Source organism: Ictalurus furcatus, chromosome 26 (assembly GCF_023375685.1).
Source record: "Ictalurus furcatus strain D&B chromosome 26, Billie_1.0, whole genome shotgun sequence".
Taxonomy (NCBI): Eukaryota; Metazoa; Chordata; class Actinopteri; order Siluriformes; family Ictaluridae; genus Ictalurus; species Ictalurus furcatus.
Genome location: NC_071280.1, coordinates 13,068,969 through 13,091,487, shown reverse-complemented (window position 1 = coordinate 13,091,487; position 22,519 = coordinate 13,068,969). Strand labels below are relative to the sequence as shown.

Sequence of the window (22,519 nt, the reverse complement as noted above, 5' to 3'; positions counted from 1 at the left end):
TATGCGCTTACAATTCATTGTGTATTTGTGGGGGGGTTTTCTTACACCTGGTCATTTGGTGCTAGAATAAGAAGTAGCATGCCGCAGTATTTCCTCAGTGCTTGTGTTACCACAAGCTTTCACTTCTTCTTTCACCATGACACATTCCATACTTGAAGCTATATGTGTTTTTTATTAAAGGGGAAAATGTACTGTATTTATTTTACCTTTCATTTATGTTAATAAATCTGGCACCCATTTCATTAAGAGAACTTTTAATATCCTTGTTTATTCTTTAATAATCATCAAAGAAAATTATATAACTTATGTACTGCAATTAAGGCAAATACAATCTTGCACCATCTGATGCTAAATGTTCAAGGTATACAGGATTATCTTTTGTGACATTATGTTTTTTATTAAAGTGGCTACAATGTGATTGTGTGAATCATTATAAACACTATGGCTCAAAGTTTGTGCACGCCTGCCCATCACACCCATATGTGCTTATCGAACATCCCATTCCAGATCTAGTATCCGTTTGCTGTTATAATAACGTCCACTCTTCTGGGAAGGATTTCCACTAGATTTTGGAGCATGGCGGTGGGGATTTGTGATCATTCAGCCACAAGAGCATTAGTGAGGTCAGGGGTGCAGTCAGCATTCTAGTTCATCCCAAAGGTGTTCAGTGGGTTGAGTTGGGATGGGTTGGGTTCTGTGCAGGACACTCGAATTGTTCCATTCCCAACTTTGCCAACCATGGGTTTATGGAGCCCACTTTGTGCACAGGGGTGAAATCTGGACTGGACATTGGGGGCTGTAGCCGTGAAGATTTTTTTCTTTAGCCCCGAATAATTCTTTACTTGGAGCTGTTTGTCACTACGTAACTGAACATCAGTAAAAGAAGACAACAGTGTTGTAAGTTTGTATCCAGTGAACGGAGGCAAGACCAATCAGACAGGGTTTACAGGAAAATACTCGTGTCTTATTGGCTGACAGCTCTCAATTCTGCCAAACGCTAGCTCACAGTCAGTTTTGTGAGGGGAAAAATGGATATATGCCTTCTTTTTTTTTTAACCAGTAAAGTGGATGAAACTGAAACACTAACATGTTCTCATGCTGAACAGGAAAACAAGGTGTGTAACTGTCTATGAGCTCCAAGTTACATGAACATGATATGAGCAGAGCAGAAGGACAGTTAACGTACTCTTCATGGCACTTTAGCAGCTAAACCCATACAATGATCGCTTAGTTGTGCCTCCCCTTGGATAGCGACACCAAATTTGCCTAATGTCATGTTAGACAGCCAGAAAGTTTTATATTTTATCTGTCTGGTAGTCCTGTAAACAGTGATAACACCTGAGGCAAGTTTTATGATAAATACATTTTGTCCAATTTCACATTTTTAAGCAATTAGCCCTCACATGCAAGTAAAGAAATGCGTGGAAACAATTTATTTAGAAGTAGCTTTTTTATCTATTGTGTTATGTCTTCAGAAAATCTTCATTTAACACATTTTCAAGATTCAGCAGCATGCAAATTAGCCTGTGACGTCACCCGGCTTAGTCTAGCTATTCTTTGAGAATGCAGTAGCAACTTTCCCCTGAAAAAAGTTGGCAACAAATTTTGAGTCCATGTAATGGAGTCATTTTACCCCAACAAATATGTAGACCCTCAAAACCGCACTCTATAACTACATTATTATTTGTTTTAATTTAAAAAGTGACATTAGGAAACTAACAACTGGGGTTAAATTACACACACACACATACTGATTAGTACGTACTGTTTCAAAGGCCGTGCAGTAGATACTGCATCAAATTCAGTACGTACTGCCACAGTACGTGCTGTCAGACACAGCCATGGAAATGTTTCTCGATGAGTGCAAAGACAAACAGGACCTCAGTTTTAACTGCCTGTTCGAAGAGTTTTAAATATTTAATTTCTGAGTTATTTTAATTTCATATTATGTTTCAGAATATTTTAGTTACATTTAAGATGAGAAGTTTTGTTTTTATTTATGTTCATTGTTAAAAGTTACTTCTGTGACTGGAGCTTCATTTAGGTGTTCACTTTGAAACTGCTTTGCTTTTTGCTTTTGCTCTGAAATTTTTGCTAAAGAACACCTGTTTTTACTTGAGTATTAAAAATACATTTTATTTGATGTAACTAAAAATATAAATCTTCAAACTCAATCTTTGTCTTTAACTGAAAATATTTTAATTACGTTTCATATTGTATTAAACATATAACACATAATTCAACAAAGGTGAGTGGAACATTTTGTAAAATACAAAACAAAAAACATTACTTGTGAGTCAAAAAATTCAATGGAAAACTTAGAATGATATCATAAAATTATATATTATTTCAGTTATATACACTACCGGTCAAAAGTTTGTGGACACTCGACTGAAATGTTTCATGTGATCTTAAAAAGCTTTTGATCTGAAGGTGTATGATTAAATGTTCGAAATCGGTGTTGTAGACAAAAATATAATCGTGCCAACATATTCATTTCTTTCATTAGAAAACTAGCATTTTATTTACAAAAAAATATTTTTTTAAACGGACAACTCGGAGCAAAATATTCTGAAAAGCAGCCAATAAGTGTCCAGCATCGGTGGAAACTCCTTTAATGCTGTTTAAAAAGCATCTCAGGGAAATTCCTCAAGAAATCTGTTGAGAAAATGACAAGAATACATTTCTGGAAATTCTAGGCAAAAAGGGTGTCTACTTTGAAGATCCTAAAATACTAAATTATTTTTATTTACTTTGGATTTTTTTTTATCACAACATAATTCACATAGTCCCATTTGTGTTACTCCAGTGTTTTGATGACTTTATTATTATTATTATTATTATTATTATTATTAAATGTGGAGGGGGATAAAAAATAAAGAATGAGTGTGTCTAAACTTGTGACCGGTTGTGTACGTTATAACAAATACTGGCGAAATTAACAAGTTTTAAAACTTTGCAAAGAACTTGCGCCATAACGATGTGCTGTCGTTAGCTCCGCCGTAACTTCCGGCTAGAACCTGCTGGCCTGGAACTGCTGCTGCGGCTCTGCAGATGGACCTATCTTGTGTGCGCAGCGCCGCATGAAGTCGAACACACCTAAATGGAAGAGTAGCGCTCCGTCACGCGGTGTGGTCACATGACCGCTGTGTGGACGCGCGAGCTTTTACTGAGAGCTAAGTAGTCTCAAGCGCACACGAGAAGCAGCTCAGATCTGTTGTTTTTGCGCGTTAGCACGGGTTTGTTTTCTCTTATTTTAATGCATCGTGACCCAGACTCGCTTTTTATGACGGATATTTCTCTCGCGCTACCAAGATGGCCTTGGTTGATCAAAATAACGCCGTTCACGACTCTACCGGTAAGTCAGATTTACGAGTTTTGAGCTCTCGGTTAGCTCTTAGCCAAACATCTAACATACAAGTCGTGTAAATGTCTGCAATTCAGTTTTATTAAAAAAAGTTTCACTGTATAACTAGCTAAGAATGGTCCTACTGTAAAACTAAATAGGCAAACTAGAGCATGAATTATGCTTTAAGCAAGCTAGTAGTGGTTTAATTTTGTCTAGCTGACATTCAAAACAAACAAACAAACAAACAAACAAACGCAGTGTCCGGTAACACAACATGTCTCCTAACTGTAACCTACATTTCCTATGGTTCTGGGAACGAAAACTTCTGAGAGTGGTAATTTGAATTAGGAAATAAACATTTCGGAAGAACACACTGGGGTATCAGGACCGCAGACTGCAGCACTGCTCTCTAAATTAATCATCATCATCATCATCATCAACAACAACAACAACAACAACAACAACGTCATCATCATCATTAACAACATCATCATTAACATTTCACACTGTCCACAATCCTACTTTATATCTAATCTAATATAATGGTTTACTATAAGGATATACCAGCTATCATTGTTATGAAATCATTACACTGCTACTAAATATCTCCAGTTCATTCTAAGCTTGTTTACTGTTACCATGGATACAGTAATGGATTAAAAGTCTTAAAGACTTTTTGTGGAATGGTTTCCAAGTGGAAAGGATGAACCCTGAAAAGTAAAAAGTTTCCAGTGATGACTTATTTACAGATTTTTCTACATTACAGCACAAGGACATTTACATTTACAGCTCCAATCAAAATTGCAAATCAGGTTTATTGTCAAAATGTACAGACTTTCAGCGGTTTGCAACGAACGAATCAAACGAAAGCAATTGAAATAGTTCAACACGACGAATGCTTCAAGGGGTTTCGTCAAATTCAACTGAAAATGCAACTTATAATCACTTCTCCAGTCTCGAAATTATTCAACACTTTCATGGCAAGCATCTTTAGTATTTAGTAGAGCACCTTTTTGCTGTCATGGCCCGCAGCAAACGAGATGCGGAGCTTCTGGCAGCGTTCCTGAGGATTATCAACCCATTCATCATGAGCAACGGCCTCCAGTTCAGCAATATTCTTAAACCAGTTAGACGTTGGGTGACTGATTCAAAGTAGTCGTGAGTTCAAACCCCAGCGCTGCCACTGCTGGGCCCTAGAGCAAGGCCCTTAAATCTCAACCGCCTAGATGTATAAATGAAATAAATGTAAGTCGCTCTGGATAAGGGCGAAATGTAATTAAATTAAATGTAAATAAAACCAGAGTACCTGGAGGAAACCCGGGAAAACATGCAAATCTTACATGCACATGGGGCTCCAGTCTGGTTCCAACATCTCGCTTTTACCGATTAACCATTAGTGATTAGTTCATGGCTGTATATAAGGCATCAGTTTGAAGTGCTTGTGTTTTGTGTTTCTCACTGGTGCTTCACATTACCAGTTCTGACTAGCACCATGAACTCTGAACAGATGAAACGTCTGTTTTTGAAATTGAAGAGAAGAGTAAATGCAAACGTCTGAATTTCTGTCGTCAGAATTACTTCTTTTCTTTTTGAACGAGACGGGTACGTCAGCACGCTAATCAGACCAGAGAGGGTGAATGAAATAAAAAATTATAATAAACTGTGATCGCTCTGCTTTGTCAATGACGAGCTTCCTTTAACTAAATCATTTACAGGAGCTGCAATGGTTCATATTAAAAATATTTTAAAAACTGGAATCGCTGAACTATGGCTTATTTCCCTCATCGATCCGTTCAGCTACAGTATTACTCTGAATGCTTGATTGATCTGTTGAAATACTTCAAAGACCCTTTGCCATAAACATTGAACATGACCGAATGCTGAAAAAGCAGAGTAATGAAATGGTTTAAATCAAACGCCTTTGAATTTGCAGATATTTCATTCCAAATGAACGAGTCTTGCATCATCATAGTCTCAATGATTTATTTAACAGCAGCTAAACTAAAAGATGCCGTCAAATAACAACCATCGTTTTGTTTATCACTACCACTAGCTGATTTGGACGGGATAGAGTCGCTACAAAGAGCCTGTATTGACGGGACAGTAAAAAAACAACAACAAAAATAACACGGTGAAGAGCAATGAACTTTGTCAGGTTCAGTTATTATAGTAGGTTCAGCTAAATACTAATATTGATTTTCAGGCTTGTGTGAACCTGAACCACAGACGGTGCTAAATTATGCTGGAGTATATTAAGGGATCTCAGTGTTAATCCTTAGATCACAGTACCTTGCCAGATAAAACTAATCTAGCTCAAATTAGGCTCATATAACACATTCCCCTCATTTTTTTAAACAAAGAACCTCGGTCATAAAAAGAAAAATGCCATTTTTGCCGACGTGTTAACAAATTTTCCCCAAACACCAATCAGTTCAGCCGTCCACGTTGATACGAGGTACTTGTAGCATTTCGGAACATTTCAGTGTTTTTTGTTTTTCAACACACCAGCTGTAAATCATGTGTCAAAATGAAAGCGCAGGAAAACTGCGCAATGCAAGACAGCTGCAGCAGCTGTCTTGAGTTTTGAAACCTCAACTCACTGCAGTTAGTTAACCACACACGTTTACGTATGCATCGAATAAGTGATTCACTCGTGTATCTGAAGTCCAGTCATTTTACAGTCTGGTCATGACTGCCTGGGCTGTGGGCCGTTTAAGACTCTGCAAGGGTTCTGATCATGTGCTTTCGTCTTGTGGGCTAAACTCAGTCGTACCATGACTCAGTTACACTTTTTATAACCTGTCTGAGAGGTTTCAGTCACTGGTGATTCAGGCTGTACAACTCGGCCTACATTTCACACACAGCCCAGCTTGTCGCTCATTACAGACCAGATTATAATTCACACTTATATTTATTTATTTTTTTACATCCACTAACCAATGCATTGTGTTGCAGCTGTTTCCCCTATAGCATCTTGTGTCATTCTCATTGAGTGCTTTAACCGTTATTTATCTTACTTATTACGTGATCCTGGTTTAAAAGCTTGGACAAGGCAGAAGTATGCTATTTAAAGCAAAAGTATGAGTTTGTTTGGAAATCTGGTGGATCGTTGTTTATTCTCGATTAGACTCGGATCCCGTCCTGATGTACAGCAGTCTGTATTTTAGTATTATGGGATTTCTTTGAACCCATAACCCATATAGTCTTGTGTATTTATTATTGTATTGTGCTGCTCTTGTCATGCTGCTGAAACAAAACCTTTATATTGTTCTTACACTTTCATACTATTTATGGTGTATGATGTTAAAATGATGTAAATAGTATGCTATGGCTTTCACAGTCATCAGACCCTCTACCGTTATTATCAAAACACTAACTTGTTTGAAAGAACGATGTTCATCGCTCCAGTAAACTTCCAGAGACCTTGTAGAATCCATGCCAAGGTGCACCGTGCCAAGAGACCCAACACTTTACTAATACACTTGTGGATTTTCCTTTAATTTGTCACCTGTCTCTAGGATTCGTTTTTTCTTTAAAATCCTATTCAAAGAGAATATACTAAATAAGAAGGAGCCCTTTTGGGATTTGGCCTCACAAACTGTGTGTGTGTGTGTGTGTTTAATTTTAAGAGTTGAAGATAGTAGGTTTTATGTGGATCTCTGTGAGCATAACAATGTTATATTTAGCTAAAAATCAGTGACTTGTATACAAATCAATACAAAACATAAAGGTGCAATCACAACCTCTTCGATTCATGTGCGTCGAACACGAGTACAGCTAAAAGGTCTCATTTACCAACAATCGTGACTCGGTACGTTTACATGGACAACAATAATCCGATATTAACCCGATTAAGACAATACTCTGATTAAGAAACTAGCATGTAAACAGCGATTATTAATGAGCTTAATCCGATTAAAGTCATACTCGAAGTAAACACAAATTGAATTAAGACTTGTGGAGTGTTCCTGTTTTAGTCGCATTATCGACGTGTATTACAGACATGTACACTCCTTAATCACATTATTTATGTCGTGGGAGAGTTCTCACCACATTGTGTGACAGGACACGTATACACACAGCAGTGCTCAACCAACCGTTTTACGGCAAACGAGAGAGCATGGCTGCGTCCTAAATAGTAGGCGAAATACATGCGTCTCGGCTACTATATAGTAAGTAAGTATGCGGTTTGGGACGCAGCCCACGGCTTCAAGCAGTCGTCTATCTGCATGTACAGCATGACAAATAATTAACCGCACTTGAAGCGTTCGTAAAAATTTTAAATAAAAACACCCAAAACCGTATACGGTACCATAACGAAGACGAACTGTATGTTGGTATGTGAAATTCTGGCGTGGGGACGTAATGACGTGTGGCATTAATCGATCTATGTTCTAGAACATGTAAAACAGGAACATGAAAGGAATATTCTAAAAGCAACTCATGTAAACACCTTAATCACAATATTGTCTTATTCAGAATAAGGTCAATAATTAGATTACAGCTGTCCATGTAAATGTAGTCACTGTGAAAGACCGTGCAAAGCCATTTTGTGCAATTGTGATTTCACCAATTAAGTAATTTTCTGTAAAAAAAAAAAAAAAAAAGACAACAAAAACTCTTAAGTTGCATCACAAATGTTTTTAAAAGCAGCAACAAAATCGAGTATTTTGTTGCAACAAAAACTTCTTCATTATTATTAATAATAAACAAATCTATTATTATTTTTAAAAGATTTTTTAAAATGAAACTATACTGTGTTACTGGCAGTTTGAGAGCAAATCTACAGTGTATATTCTGATCCATGTATAGGAATACTATATCTAAACTATATCTATATAATACACCTCGCTGCGATGCTGCATCTATATGATACGTCCCGACGCGATGCTGCATCGATATGATATGCCCCGACGCGATGCTGCATCGATATGATATGCCCCGACGCGATGCTGCATCGATATGATACGTCCCGACGCGATGCTGCATCGATATGATACGCCCCGACGCGATGCTGCATCGATATGATATGCCCCGTCGCGATGCTGCATCGATATGATACGCCCCGACGCGATGCTGCATCGATATGATACGCCCCGACGCGATGCTGCATCGATATGATACGTCCCGACGCGATGCTGCATCGATATGATACGCCCCGACGCGATGCTGCATCGATATGATATGCCCCGTCGCGATGCTGCATCGATATGATACGCCCCGACGCAATGCTGCATCTAATCTAATGCAGTTTTTAAAGTAGTTTGTCAGCCATAATGTACAATATGGCGCTGTATACATGCAGTGTATATGGATGGAGTGACGATAGAAACTGACTTGATTTGATTTGAATTGCACCAGTCTGCTCTCTCCTGCTTTTTGATGTGATAAATGTATGTTTAAACTCAGACCAACGCTCACTAACTCGTCGTTCTAGAAGTCCACGCAGGCTTCGTCGGTCCGGTTTGATATCTGATGTAGCAGTGTGAATTTGTCTTTCGGTGTTGATGCGTGTTTTCCTTGTATGTCACTCGAATGACAAATGTTTTGGGAACAAAAATAACTCAATTAACTTAATGGTCAAGGTGAGTCAGGTGCTTTGTGGTGATTATGTTTGATGACTGTAATCATGGTGTAAGTCCTGTCGAGGAGATTTTTGTTGCCAGAAGTGTATGGTGTTGTCGAGTTAAGCCTGCAGCTTAGCCTTGTTATTTTTGTTCTTCATGGTATCTTGTTGTTCATGGTTTGGTATTATTTAGTCTAGGCTGATGCTGTGGGTATGGTTATGAGTGTGTGTTGTGTGTCGCTGTGGCTGGCCCAGTGTTGACTGATGGGCATAGATAAGACCTGTGATCGTTACACTTGGGCATCTCCCTGACAGCAGGAGTGTGGGCCGTCCTGCTTAAACCTCGCACCTGGACTCTGTGCCGCACACAAAAGCTGGACAGTTGAGATTTTTTCCAATTTACTTACCCTGTGTGATTGACTCTATCACTTAGAATCAGACTCACAGACTCAACTGCAGTCTAGATGCCCCCATATGTTCTCTGATTATTGAGAATTCTGTCTTTTTCTTGGAGGTGAGATACCAGACAGCTCTCCTAGTACAGATGGTTTTCTGATTAGCGAAATGTTGACATGGTTTGACAGGCAATTTTAATCCTTTTGTCAAAGCTAATCTTCTAAGGCATGTTCATCACTGAGCGATGTACTGATAATGCTGAAGGGTTATGTGAAGTTGAGAATCATGAACATGGACCTATTAAAAGCTTCACATTGACGCAGTGATTCTGCTGACTTATGCTGTAAAAGCATTTTATAGACAGGCTGTTCTCCTGTTCGTAAACATTCTCAACTTGGTTGCACCATTTTGGGGTTTTTTCCCCACTTTTTTTTTTTGTGCTTTCACTTCCATTTTTTTATTCATGAGGGTGCTGTGTAGTGTGTGTGTAGTGGTGATTTTATTACACCTTCAGTAAACAGTGCTGACTGTTTCCTCTGTTGGTTGGACTTGTGGCTGTTAGAGTTTGCGATTTATCACAACTTATTTCACTTTCATCTGTGCAGCTGGTCAAGTGTCACTTCTCAAACGTGCGTTCCACTTACCATGATTTATTACTGACGTAACTTGCGCTACATAAAATTCCTGTAATGCTTTCACCTACAACATATTTATATGTAAAAAAAAACAACAAAAAAACGAAATTTCGAAAGAATGGAAATTTTGAGAAAGAACTATAAATAATCATGATAAACTAGAATAATGAGTCTTTATTGGTCACTTATACATTACAGCACAGTGAAATTCTTTTCTTCGCATACCCCAGCATGTCAGGAAGCTGGGGTCAGAGCGCAGAATCAGCCATGATATGGCGCCCCTGGAGCAGAGAGGGTTAAGGGCCTTGCTCAAGGGCCCAATAGTGGCAGCTTGGCAGTGCTGGGGCTTGAACCGCCGACCTTCCGATCAGTAACCCGGACCCTTAACCGCTAAACCACAACTGCCGCTATAATTATAATAATTATAATAATAATTAACCGCTATATTAATAATGTATAATAATGTAATAATTTATACTATGCTTAGAAATCTATGCTTCCAACAACTCTTTCAATCTTTTTTTTTTTTTTTTTTTTTAAATCCACAATTGGAAAATACTATAAATCGAGATGAAACCGGATATTTTGGGATATTGGATTTTTGATTTCCATGAGCTGTAATAATCAAGATTAAAACAAAAAAAGGCTTGAAATATTTCACTTTGTGTAATGGATCTAGAAAATATGAAAGTTCCACTTAAATTATGAGGAAAAAAAACAAACTTTCCATGATATTCAATTTTTTTTAGATGCACCTGTGTACATACAACGACTTGTTTGTATAGGTGTGTTCAGGTGGAATGACTCGGTCGTAGTTTTTATCTGTTTTCTGTGAAAGTTTACACAGAAAGAGAGCGTATCCTCACTTGCTTCCAAGAAAATTTCCTATACATGCATGCTCGATGTCTACCGGTGATAGTTATAGGGGCTGCTATAGTGATCTTACTTACATAATGCTAATCAGTCCCAACTACCTGTAACTCATAGAAATATTAACATTCTCACATAATGACCTAATCACTAAAACTATCTCTGGCATGTTACAATGTAAAAGCTGTCAAACATACAAGTATTTGATGGAGATTAGATTACACCTCAGCTGGTTGTCATACCTTTTTGTTTTTTACTTCCTTTAGAGAAAGATCGATTGCTGTCTCCAGTGAATTGCTATGGTTCCCATGACCACTGCATTGACCACGACAACTCCAGGTTGTACCCGGCGACAGATATCTGGGTTACCATGGACCAGGAAGAGGAAGCGCTGCGGAGGAAAATGAAATATTTCTTCATGAGCCCGTGTGATAAGTACCATGCCAAGGGTAGAAAGCCATTTAAACTGGTCCTGCAGATCCTAAAGATCTTCATAGTGACAGTACAGGTGAGCTAAGAGAGACCTTCACATTCACTGAGCAGTAGAACTTTGTTTTTCAGGGTGCTTTTAAGACTTCTTTAATCTTTAACCAAAAAAACCCCGCAAAACCTATGCTACACCATTTTGCATTTCAGATTTGTGTGTGTTTTTATACCGCAGTTATCAACAGCTCTCTTTCCCCTCTCTCCAGCTTGTACTGTTCGGTTTGAGTAACCAGATGGTGGTGACGTTTAAAGAAGAAAACACAGCCTCCTTTAAACATCTTTTCCTTAAAGACTACGTTGATGGTGCTGATGACACGCTGGCAGTGTACACGCAGAGTGACGTCTATGAGCAAATCTATTACGCAATAGAACAGGTAAAGGGTACTGACAAATATACATTATGCAGGAAACGTGATTTGTGTATTAGTACCCGTCAAGTAAGGAATTAAACACTATGGTACGTTCGGAGGAGACTGTAAATATCTTTTAAGAGTAGAAGAAATACCAAGTGCAAATCCATTATACTGTTTGTTCTTCAACTTGGTGTTCTCAGCCAATATAATAGCAATTATCATTAAACTGTACCAAAAAAAAAAACCAAATAATAGTGAATATCCTGCTAAATAAATTTTCTTTTGAATATGCTGAATGACTGAAAACTGCAGATGTTATACTTACTGATGGGTAGGTCATCGTTTTAGGTTATAAATTAAAGTTATGTTGAGACTATACTTAAAAATGTAAGTAGTTTGTAAACTTGTGCAGTCAGAATGGGAGTTTAGAGCCTCAGAATGAGTATATTAATTGGCTAAGATTAAGAGTCCTGGTATGAGCACAGGACTGTCATTATGATTACAGCAGCAGTTCTTGGGTACAAATGTATCGTATCCAGGTGAGCTCATCCAATCATTAAAACATGTCTTTTATTGGGTTTCTTGAAATTGCTTTATTTGCTTTGAGTAAAATGTAGTGATATCATGTTATAAACGTGGCATAGTAAAACTTTACGCAGTTCAGTTGACTGAGAATTTTATTTACAGAAACTAGCTTTGTTTGATTTGACACTGAATTTTCTGCTGTTGTATATCCTTATACATAATACTCCTGTATGTTACTTCATATGAGAACTGAAAGTAAAACTGTTTGTAAATTTAAGTTACAGTGAGACCCGGATGTTCCCGGATGTACAGACGTATCTGGAGATACTGCTGAATCTAGTTCTAGCTCCAATATAACCTACTCAATACAGTGATTCAAAATCTTAAATAGAATGGGAATATTAAAACCGGGTGTGTTGAAGGGGGGGATCTTCGGTGGGTGATGAAGATCTAAGAAGGGTGCCTGGGTTCTAGGTTTAAACTGCTCACTGTTTTTCTGTCTTAAATGTTCCCCAGCAACATGATGTGCCACTGTATAAAGTGGAAGGATGAGCAAATATTGCTATGTTTTTACCAGAAATGACAGTGTGGTTCAAATATAGTGTTCATGTACTTGTGATCTTTTATCCTTTTGTGGTTTCTTCATGTTGGGAATTACATTGTTGAGTCTTACTCTGTCAGTGACGCTGTATACAATGTATGACAGTATTGTGTCATTTAAGTTATTCCCGTACACAAAAGTATGAGGAGTAACAGTCTGGCTGTTGTTTTTCCGTAAGCTCTGTGATGGATTGATTCATACTTCCTCCTTTTTTCATTTTCCATCTTATTCCCATCACACTCTTCATATATCATCCTGACCGTCCGTTTCTCCGTCTCTCCAGTACCTGATTTTGCCGGACACCACTGTGGGACGCTACGCGTACGTGTACGGAGTGGGCGTCAATGGCAGCGCTCTGTCTCTCTGCCAGCAATATTATAAAAAAGGCCGCATCGACCCAGCCAATGACACCTTCAGCATCGACCCACACATTATTACAGGTCTCTGGATTCAAACCGGAGCTAATCTTTTGTTCTGTCGCCTTGTTTGTTTCTCCACTGTCTAGGATTACTTGTACTGCCTGCTTGAATGTTGGTCTACGTCATGTTAACATTAGCCTTAATTAGGTTTCAGCAGATAAGCTTTAGTTTTTCACTCATTATGTCCTCTGTATTTTCCAGATACATTAAGCCTTATCATCACCTAAATCACACTACCATTGGGAATTCTAATTGAAAATCCATTTTGGTTCAGGATTAGTGTTTGTCTGTTGGCTCTTAGCGTTTATCTCCTGAGGTTAAATGTAAACCCATTAAACCATTTACACTAAAATGAGCAGCACTCTTCCTACAGACTTTTTGAATGTGTGATTACAGAAATTTTTAACATGCTTCTCATTCTCCGTGTCTCTTTCTCGTTGTAGATTGTGTAGGAGTCTCACCGCTCAGTGTACCCGATGGCTTTGTGAAAAATGAGTTCAAAAACTTTACTCTTAAATTTCACAAGTAAGATTCACACAACAACAACAACAACAAAAATCTCTGTTTTTTCCATTACGTTTATTATTTATACATATTTTTTTCCTTTTCTTCTGTTTTGTTGTCTTCCTCTTTTTTTTCAGGCTCATCAACGTTACAATACAGTTTCAGCTAAAGGCTATAAATCTCCAGACCATCATAAACAACGAGATTCCAGACTGTTACACTTTTGTAATCACGGTGAGTCTTCTTATCTGAGAAGTGACTATTGTGGTATTTTCGTTTTTTAATATAGTTGAACAGGAACTTTCTGTCCATTATCACATTCACATAGTTTTATATTTCCATCTGTTGCCAATCTGTTGGTTACAAAAACGACCGGAATCTTAAGTGAAGGCTCCAACCTCAATTCCAAAAAAAAGTCGGGACGCTGTGTTAAATATAAATAAAAACAGAATGCAATGATTTTCAAATCTCATAAACCCATATGTTATTCACAATAGAACATGGAAAGCATATCAAATGTTTAAACTGAGTAAATGTACCATTTTTAAGAAAAAAAATAAGGTAATTTTGAATTTGATGGCCGCAACATGCCTCAAAAAAGTTGGGACGGGGGCAACAAAAGGCTGGTTTATGAGATTTGCAAATCATTGCATTCTGTTTTTATTTACATGTATTTACATTTTACATAGTGTCGCATAACCTTTTTGGATTTGGTTGTAATTTACCATTGACATTTCTCTGTTTCAATCTAAGAGTCGTATGCATTTGTCTTTTAACAGTTCCTGTGTTAGGATCAGTGTCTAGTCCCCAGTGTTCAAACTTGCCCAGTGATTTTGATAACACGTCTGTTGATGGGGGGGAAATTCCACATCAAAACACATTGAATTTTTACATTTTACATTGAAATATTGATGTGTGTAGCAATTCTGGTGCAAATTTGTTGGTTGATGCTGTATTTTAGTTATTGGAGTTATTCTGGGTTATTCTGTATTTTTGTTATATGAGAAGTTACAATGGTGTTTAATAGGAGAAAGAATAATGGTCAAATTTTGCTGTTGGCTTGTTAAACCTAAAGAGCAAGTGCTTATTTTCTCACTCACCATTTTCAGCGACGTTCAATGTCATATTAATGAGAAATCCGTTGTAGATGGAAAGGGAGACATTGATGCAAAAGTTGTCCTCAAGAATGCAGTGCAGCTGTACAACAAAGTTGCTCGGAGTTATGGCAGATGATGGACATGATGACCGAGATGACGAGTGTGGTAGTGTCGGTGGGGGATTTAGCGTGAAAGTTGAAGTTTTTAACCTGATCTGTTTTGAGCCGAGTGTACAGATGAGGAGGTAAGAGAGCCGGACAGACTAAAGGACTAAAATGCCGCTGCATCGGCCAATCTCGGTAGAGCAAGCGCTAAATCCTTCTGGTGCTGCTATATCAGCAAGTAGTTGAATGGCACCCTGTGGGTATTGTAGGAAACCATTAATCAAAGTCAGAATAGACCAACATGTCTAAGAAAGGTCACATTAATTATAAAGCTTACTGTGTAAGTCATTCTGTGTGTATTTTTCACTTAGTAATATAAATATAATCTGTGGCTTTTTGATCAGATCGTCCTGGACAATAAGGCTCACAGCGGCAAGGTGAAGATCAGTCTGGAAAACCAGGTCTCTATCAAGGAGTGCAGAGACCCCAGTGTATCCGGCCATGGTGAGACTGCCAGTTGTGATTGTGATCGAGTCTTTCAGTTTCATTGAGGAGACTTTTAACAATGTGTAGTCTTGATTATTGTGTTACTGTTTTGATAAACCTGTTGAATTAAATGAAATATGTAATATTAAGCAATTAAAATTGTACTGTAATGTTAAATAAGCCACAAAGACGTTTTAAATAATATTTCTGTTTATTGGTGTATAAAATATTCCATGCAGCCTGTGCTTTAATTTGGATCCATTTTATCCAGGTACCGAGGGTGAGATAAAGCATAACGTAGAAGCACACAAATAAATGAATAAAACTAGCAGTGTGTGTGCTGTGTATTTAGCTTTTCCATTTCCCCTTTTTAAAGTTGATTAATCATTGTTTTGCCTGTTGTTCTGCTTCCTAAAACATGTACATGTGCTTGTTTTTCTGCAAGACTGACTGATTTTTATTTAAATTTTTTTATTTCTGATTCTTCCCTTCTCATCTAGCGGAGAGCTACACCCGGGTGGCCTTTGATGTGGTTGTGGCAATTATGTGTGGCCTCTCTCTGGTGCTCTGTGGGCGCTCTATTTTCCGAGGAATCCTCCTTCAGCATGTAGGGGAGATACTTGTAGTTAAATAAGGAGTTCTTCCTTAAGAAATAAACATAATGCTTTTGAATTTGTGGCTTATACGAATACTTTCCTTGTCCAGGAGTTTGTACAGTACTTTAAAAACAAACTGAAACGCACAGTGTGTTGGGGGGACAGGATGGAGTTCATCAATGGCTGGTACATCCTGCTCATCATCAGTGATCTGCTCACCATTGCCGGCTCCTTCATAAAGATCGGCATTGAGTCCAAGGTACGTAATGTGTAGAAAGAGCGAGAAAGAAAGATACTTTCTTATTAGAGTAGGACGGATCTGTATTGGAAGAACCTTTTGGTTCAACTTTGATGTACCTTCTTTTCAGGCCATTTTTAAGATGAAAACATCAATTTAAAATGAAGGCTGCTTTGAGAGAGCTGTTCAAAAGAACGGATTTCAAGATGTTTAAAACTGGTAGAACAAATTAATAGAATTGATGAAAGTTTAAAGGCAATTGGTGGTGAAAACAAATATATACAATACTGCTCTTGAATAGGATCTTTGCTTTAGCTTGAGACATTTGCATGCTTTTTGCATACCAGTGGTGTTGTACTTCTGTTGTGGCTTCTTAAGCTTTTTGCTAGAATTGTACTACAGATAATTATTCCGTATGACAATTTTGATTCATGTGGATTTTTTTTTTCTTCTTCTGTAGACACATTTGAGTGGAATTAGGTAGCCTTAAAACATTTTGGGTTTTTAATTGATCTAAATAACAACAAAACAAAGGGAATGAATTCTGCAGACGTTATTAATTATGGCTGATGGCTTCTGTAACCAAACCTCATGGCTCTTCCTCTTCTCCTTCTCCTTTTAGAACATCTCGTCCTATGACGTGTGCGGGATTTTGTTGGGAACGTCAACACTGTTGGTGTGGGTAGGGGTAATTCGCTACCTCAGCTTCTTCCAGAAGTACAATGTAAGTACACAATCTCAACCTGCTGGCTCCATTTTATAATTCCAGCTTTTATTTCGAACTGCCTTTAATAGCTTCAATATTAGGAAATGTTTGGTGTATGTGCCTTATGAAGTGTATGCAACGTACAAAAAGGCTTGAATGGAGATGTATAGTCTTGGTTGTGAGTACCGTCCTAATTAAGGCTATGGATGCACCCAACTCTAATCCTAACCATAACCCCAGTATCCAAAAGGAAATATTTTGGTTCTTATAGTTCAGGTTTTTGTTTCTTTGTTTGTTTTTAATAAAAGTTGCTGTTTTTGGGGACCAGCTGATTATCCCCCACCTGGTCAAAATGATCAGATATTCCGATCTTTGTGTGCACATTTGGTTTCTATGAAGATGTAAACACGCCCACACACAATCATTATCTTTTTTTTTTTGTTGTTTGTTTTGAAACACATTTCTGCAGTCTTGACATGTAGACCGCATTCTACAATCCAGTAGCACATACATTTTTAACATTCTTAACAAACTGAAAACACCATACACACCCACACACACAAGCCTCTATACTTGCTTTCAGGGATTTTTGGACAAATTTGACAAATCCACCATAAACTTGTGTAACATTGTTGAAAGGATAAAGCATGAAAATGTCCTCTTACGAAATCTTGTCTCCAGATTCTGATTGTGACGTTGCGTGCAGCGTTCCCTAACGTGATCCGTTTCTGCTGCTGTGTGGCAGTGATCTATCTGGGCTACTGCTTCTGTGGCTGGATTGTTTTAGGGCCATATCATGTCAAGGTAATGCATAAAAGCTCACAACCAATTGATGAGTAGGTTTTGATGGACAAAGGCTGAGCATAGCTCAGAAACTTACTTTAATCTTAATTTATCTGTTGGCTTTTACAATTGGATATTATATGTTCGTTGAGAACAGACTCATGACATGGTCATTACTATAATTAGACCTGTTTCAGTGTTATTTATCGATTATATTTATCAGTATGACATTCTACTTATAGATTCTCTAATAACTTTTTACTTGTTATATATATATATATATATATATATATATATATTTTGTTTGTTTTTCTTCTTCCTGTCAGTTTCGCTCGCTGTCCATGGTGTCAGAGTGCCTGTTCTCTCTGATAAATGGAGACGACATGTTTGTCACCTTCAGTGGCATGCAGGAGAGTAGCACGCTGGTGTGGGTCTTCAGCCAGGTGTGTTTTACCCACTGCTTACACACACTAAAACACACACACATGCACACGCTTTCACATGGGCTTCTATGCATCTTCATTTTCAGTTTGTCCTACACTGCTACTGTCTACACGTTTCAACCTGACTCTGCTGTGATATTGTTTTCTGAATAGGGCAGCACAATCTGCTGATATGTTCTAGCTATATGGCTGTGTCCTCATTAAAAAAAAAATCAATGTAGCATTAAAATGGTCTTAAAAAGCATTAAATTGTACAGTGCTCTCTACTAATATTGGCACACTTGGTAAATATCAGCAAGGCTGTGAAATATTGTCTTTATTATTTAACCTTTTGATCTTCTGTTCAAAATATTCACAAAAATACTCTGCTCTCGTGTATATCAAACAATTTGCAAACAAAAGACAGATTTATCCAAAAAAAAAAAGCTTTAAATAGAGCTGTGCAACAATTATTGGCACCCTTTTATTCAATACTTTGTGCTACCTCCCTTTGCCAAGAAAACAGCTCTGATTCTTCTCCTATAATACCTGATGAGGTTGGAGAATACATGGTAAAGGATCTGAGACCATTCCTCCATACAGAATCTCTCCAGATCCTTCACATTTCGAGGTCCACGCTGGTGGACTCTCCATTTCAGTTCACCCCACAGGTTTTCTATGTGTTTCAAGTCAGGGGACTGGGATGGACATGGCAGGACCTTGATTTTGTGGTCAGTAAACCACTTTTGTGTTGATTTTGATGTATGATTTAGATTATTGTCCTGCTGGAAGATCCAACCACGGCCCATTTTAAGCTTTCTGGCAGAGGCAGTCAGGTTTTCATTTAATATCTGTTGATATTTGATGGGAGTCTATGGTGCCATGTACTGTATCTTAACAAAATGTCCAGGTCCTCTGGCAGAAAAACAGTCCCAAAACATTAAAGAGCCAGCACCATATTTAACCGTGGGCATGAGGTATTTTTCCATATGGCTACCTCTCTGTGTGCGCCAAAACCTCCTCTGGTGTTTATTGCCAAAAAGCTCTATTTTGGTTTCATCTGACCATAGAACCCGATCCCATTTGAGGTTCCAGTAGTGTCTGGCAAACTGAAGACGCTTGAGTTTGTTTTTGGATGAGAGTAGTGGCTTTTTTCTTGAAACCCTTCCAAACAACTTGTGGTGATGTAGGTGGCTTCGGATTGTAGTTTTGGAGAATTTCTGACCCCAAGACGCAATTAACTTCTACAATTCTCCAGCTGTGATCCTTGGAGATTTTCTGGCCACTCGAACCATCCTCTTCACAGTACATTGAGACGATACAGACACACGTCCTCTTCCAGGTTGTTCCATAACATTTCCAGTTGACTAGAACTTCTTAATTATTGCCCTAATGGTGGAAATGTGCATTTTCAATGCTTGTGCTATTTTCTTATAGCCACTTCCCATTTTGTGAAGCTCAACAACCTTTTGCTGCACATCACAGCTATATTCCTTGGTCTAACCCATTGTTATGAATGACTAAGGGAATTTGACCTATGTGTTACATCATATTTATACCCCTGTGCAACAGGAAGTAATGGTTGAACAGTTTCCTGTTCCTAGTCACCCAGGTGTACTAACAAAATGTAAAATATCAATGGGAATATACTTCAAATATATTTTTCTCATATGAATTCATATAAACCTGTTTTGTTTGCAGTTGTTTGAGATCCCTGAGAGCAGAGTATTTTTGTGAATATTTTTAACAAAAGATCAAACATTTAAACAATAAAGACAATTTTTCACAACCTTCTTTGCTCAAGGGTGCCAGTATTAGTGGAGGGCACTGTATATCTGTTTTCTAACGTAATGCTTTTTACTCCTAAACTTTGACAGCTTCCTGATCCAGTCATGAGAATGATTTCAGTACCTTATTCTTTTGTAAATGGTAAATGGTCTGCACTTTTATAGTGCCGTTTAACCTTAGCGGTTCTACCAAGTGCTTTACACTGTTTCTCATTCACCCATTCTGTCTCTCACTCACTCACACACACACCACAGCTGTCCATTTTTTTTTTGGTTAAAGGCTATCTGTGAAAATTGATATAAACTAAGTATGAAACATTTTGGAAGATCTTTTGATCAATAGTGTTAATTTCCCCCTATGTAAGGAGACTTTTGAGACACTAAAGTAGTTTTCAGGGAACATGATGGGAAACTATGCTCCTTGGTCTATGTTTGTTTAGTTTGCATTGCAATCCAGCACAGTTCATTGCAATGAATTTGACATATGTTGTACTGCTACCACATTGATGCATTTCATGCAATTCATTAAATACAATTTCTTATATTGACCAAATTTTCAAACTGTCTCAAGTTTTCTATATAAATGTCTTTATCTCTAGGTGTACCTCTACACATTTATCGCTCTGTTCATTTACATGGTGCTCTCGCTGTTCATCGCCCTCATCACCGGGGCGTATGAGACCATCAAGGTAAGCTGGAAGGATGGGAGAGAATAAAAAAGTATTAAAAGGAGTGTTGTTTTTACTGTATAGTTGATATTTCTTTCTGTAAGGTGATTGAGAGAATGTATGTGGCCATGTTACTGTCTTCAACTTTGTGTCGTGTAATGTTTGTGTTTTGTAAATAGCACCAAACTCAGGAGCCCATTCACATCACCGATTTACACGCATTCATCGCTGAGTGTAAAGACACGCCCAGCTCTGGAAAGTTCCGGGGACTGGAGACATCACCGTGCTCCTTCTTCTGCTGCTGTGACAGGTCTGACAACTTACACACAAAGTGTGTGCTGATGTGTGTCGATATGACCGAGTTAGCATCCGTTCCAGTGTCCTTTAGGGTAATCTAACAGGGAATGAGAGCTAGCAGAGGCTAATTAGTAGGATCAAGCTTTCATAATGCTAACCGGCTCTGATTATTCTGCCTGTAACTCTCCTGATGCAATAGATCATGACTAGTTTGTTCATTTCTGGCTTGGAAATTAACTCCGCCCCCACACGGGATAGAGCTTTTTCTTAAGACAAATCACGAGTCATAAATAGTAGCAATTGTTGAGTGAAAGGATTGTTAATGTTTCCTTTGCCTCACAGGAATGTCTGTTGTTCTGAGCACATCCAGTACAGATCATAATTTTGCTCATGATGTTTAAATCCTGCTTTCCTCACAGGACCACCACCTATGAAGACGTTCTACTGGTGAACTAGTTCAACTACAACTCTTATGCTCTCTGCTGGTGACCGTGTGATGTTGCATCCATTCCATGGCTGGAAAGAGGATAAATACAGATACCAAACGTTACATCCAATACACATTTACCTCCACAGACTCATCACACGCTACAGGAGAGAGGATTTTCCTCCTGGGTGTGATGGTGAGAGAAGTAAGAAAGACTCCCCATTTTTCAGCGCGGCATGAAAAGAACAGAGCGATGGAAAGGGCGAAAAAGCTATTTTTGTCTGTCACCCACTTCACAAAGAGCAGTACTATGTAGGTGGAGTACACAAGCTTTTATTTAGGAAAACAGTGTATGTAAGTTAGGAGATCAGTGTTTTATGTGTCGTATTTAATATGATTTTAGTGTACCGTTAACTTAATATTTTTGATTGTTTTAAACTGATAAGTAATGGCTACGTTGTCATTTTAAAGAACAAGAACTGCTATGGCACCGTATCTCACTTTCACTACCCCACGTCTCATCTCAGCACTAATCACTTCCTCATTGTCCCTTTTTAAAGGTTACAAAATTAAGCTGACCTTAGATATAGTTAGCTGTTTTGTATTATTTTATATTCTCCACACATTCCAGTAAAATATCTGCTCAAACACAACAACGTTGAAACAGTAAGGACAAGGAGGCATCTCTACTGGCCTAGTCACGTCTCCTGCCCATTCAGAAAGCTCGCTCTGTCAGACTAGCGTTCAGGCATTCCAGCCTAGGCATGTGCTTTGGAGTTAACAATGAAGTGAGGGACCGTAATTTGATTTTGTGCTTCTGTTATCTTCTGCCAAAATGATGAGTGTCCTAAACTAGTTCTTCTTTTGCTGCATTCTGAGAAATGTGTCTAACATAATAATACATTTTGCTGTTTCAAATCTGAATTGGTTCAGATAAGGTGGGTTTTAATTGGGACCAGCATGTAAAGATTGAGAACATGCTTGAGGGCATTAAAACTTTTGCAAGCTTGGGAAATAAAAGATGCTGAGGCTGCAGTCATTATACCCTGGAAAAACTGGAATGGTTCGGTCTGTTCTGTTGTGCCTAGATGTAAATGAGCTCACCAGGGTGCAGCATCGTTTCTTTAAGGTCCAGAACAATAGGATTCACAAAATGCGTGTAACAGCATATGACCTACATCATGAACCGTAAACACACATGCTC

General features: G+C 38.2%; 1 protein-coding gene across 1 annotated transcript; it reads left to right on the top strand.

The window, feature by feature from the left end:
* Positions 1 to 3,129: 3,129 nt before the first annotated feature.
* mcoln1a (mucolipin TRP cation channel 1a) lies at positions 3,130 to 21,785 on the top strand. Its single transcript, XM_053615874.1, has 15 exons — positions 3,130 to 3,358; positions 11,083 to 11,324; positions 11,509 to 11,676; positions 13,065 to 13,221; positions 13,644 to 13,725; positions 13,842 to 13,938; positions 15,310 to 15,409; positions 15,892 to 15,998; positions 16,097 to 16,246; positions 16,848 to 16,949; positions 17,613 to 17,735; positions 18,041 to 18,157; positions 20,523 to 20,612; positions 20,771 to 20,901; positions 21,308 to 21,785. The coding sequence occupies exons 1-15, from the start codon at positions 3,316 to 3,318 to the stop codon at positions 21,342 to 21,344; spliced, it is 1,746 nt and encodes a 581-aa protein (XP_053471849.1). The 5' UTR covers positions 3,130 to 3,315; the 3' UTR covers positions 21,345 to 21,785.
* Positions 21,786 to 22,519: the final 734 nt, after the last annotated feature.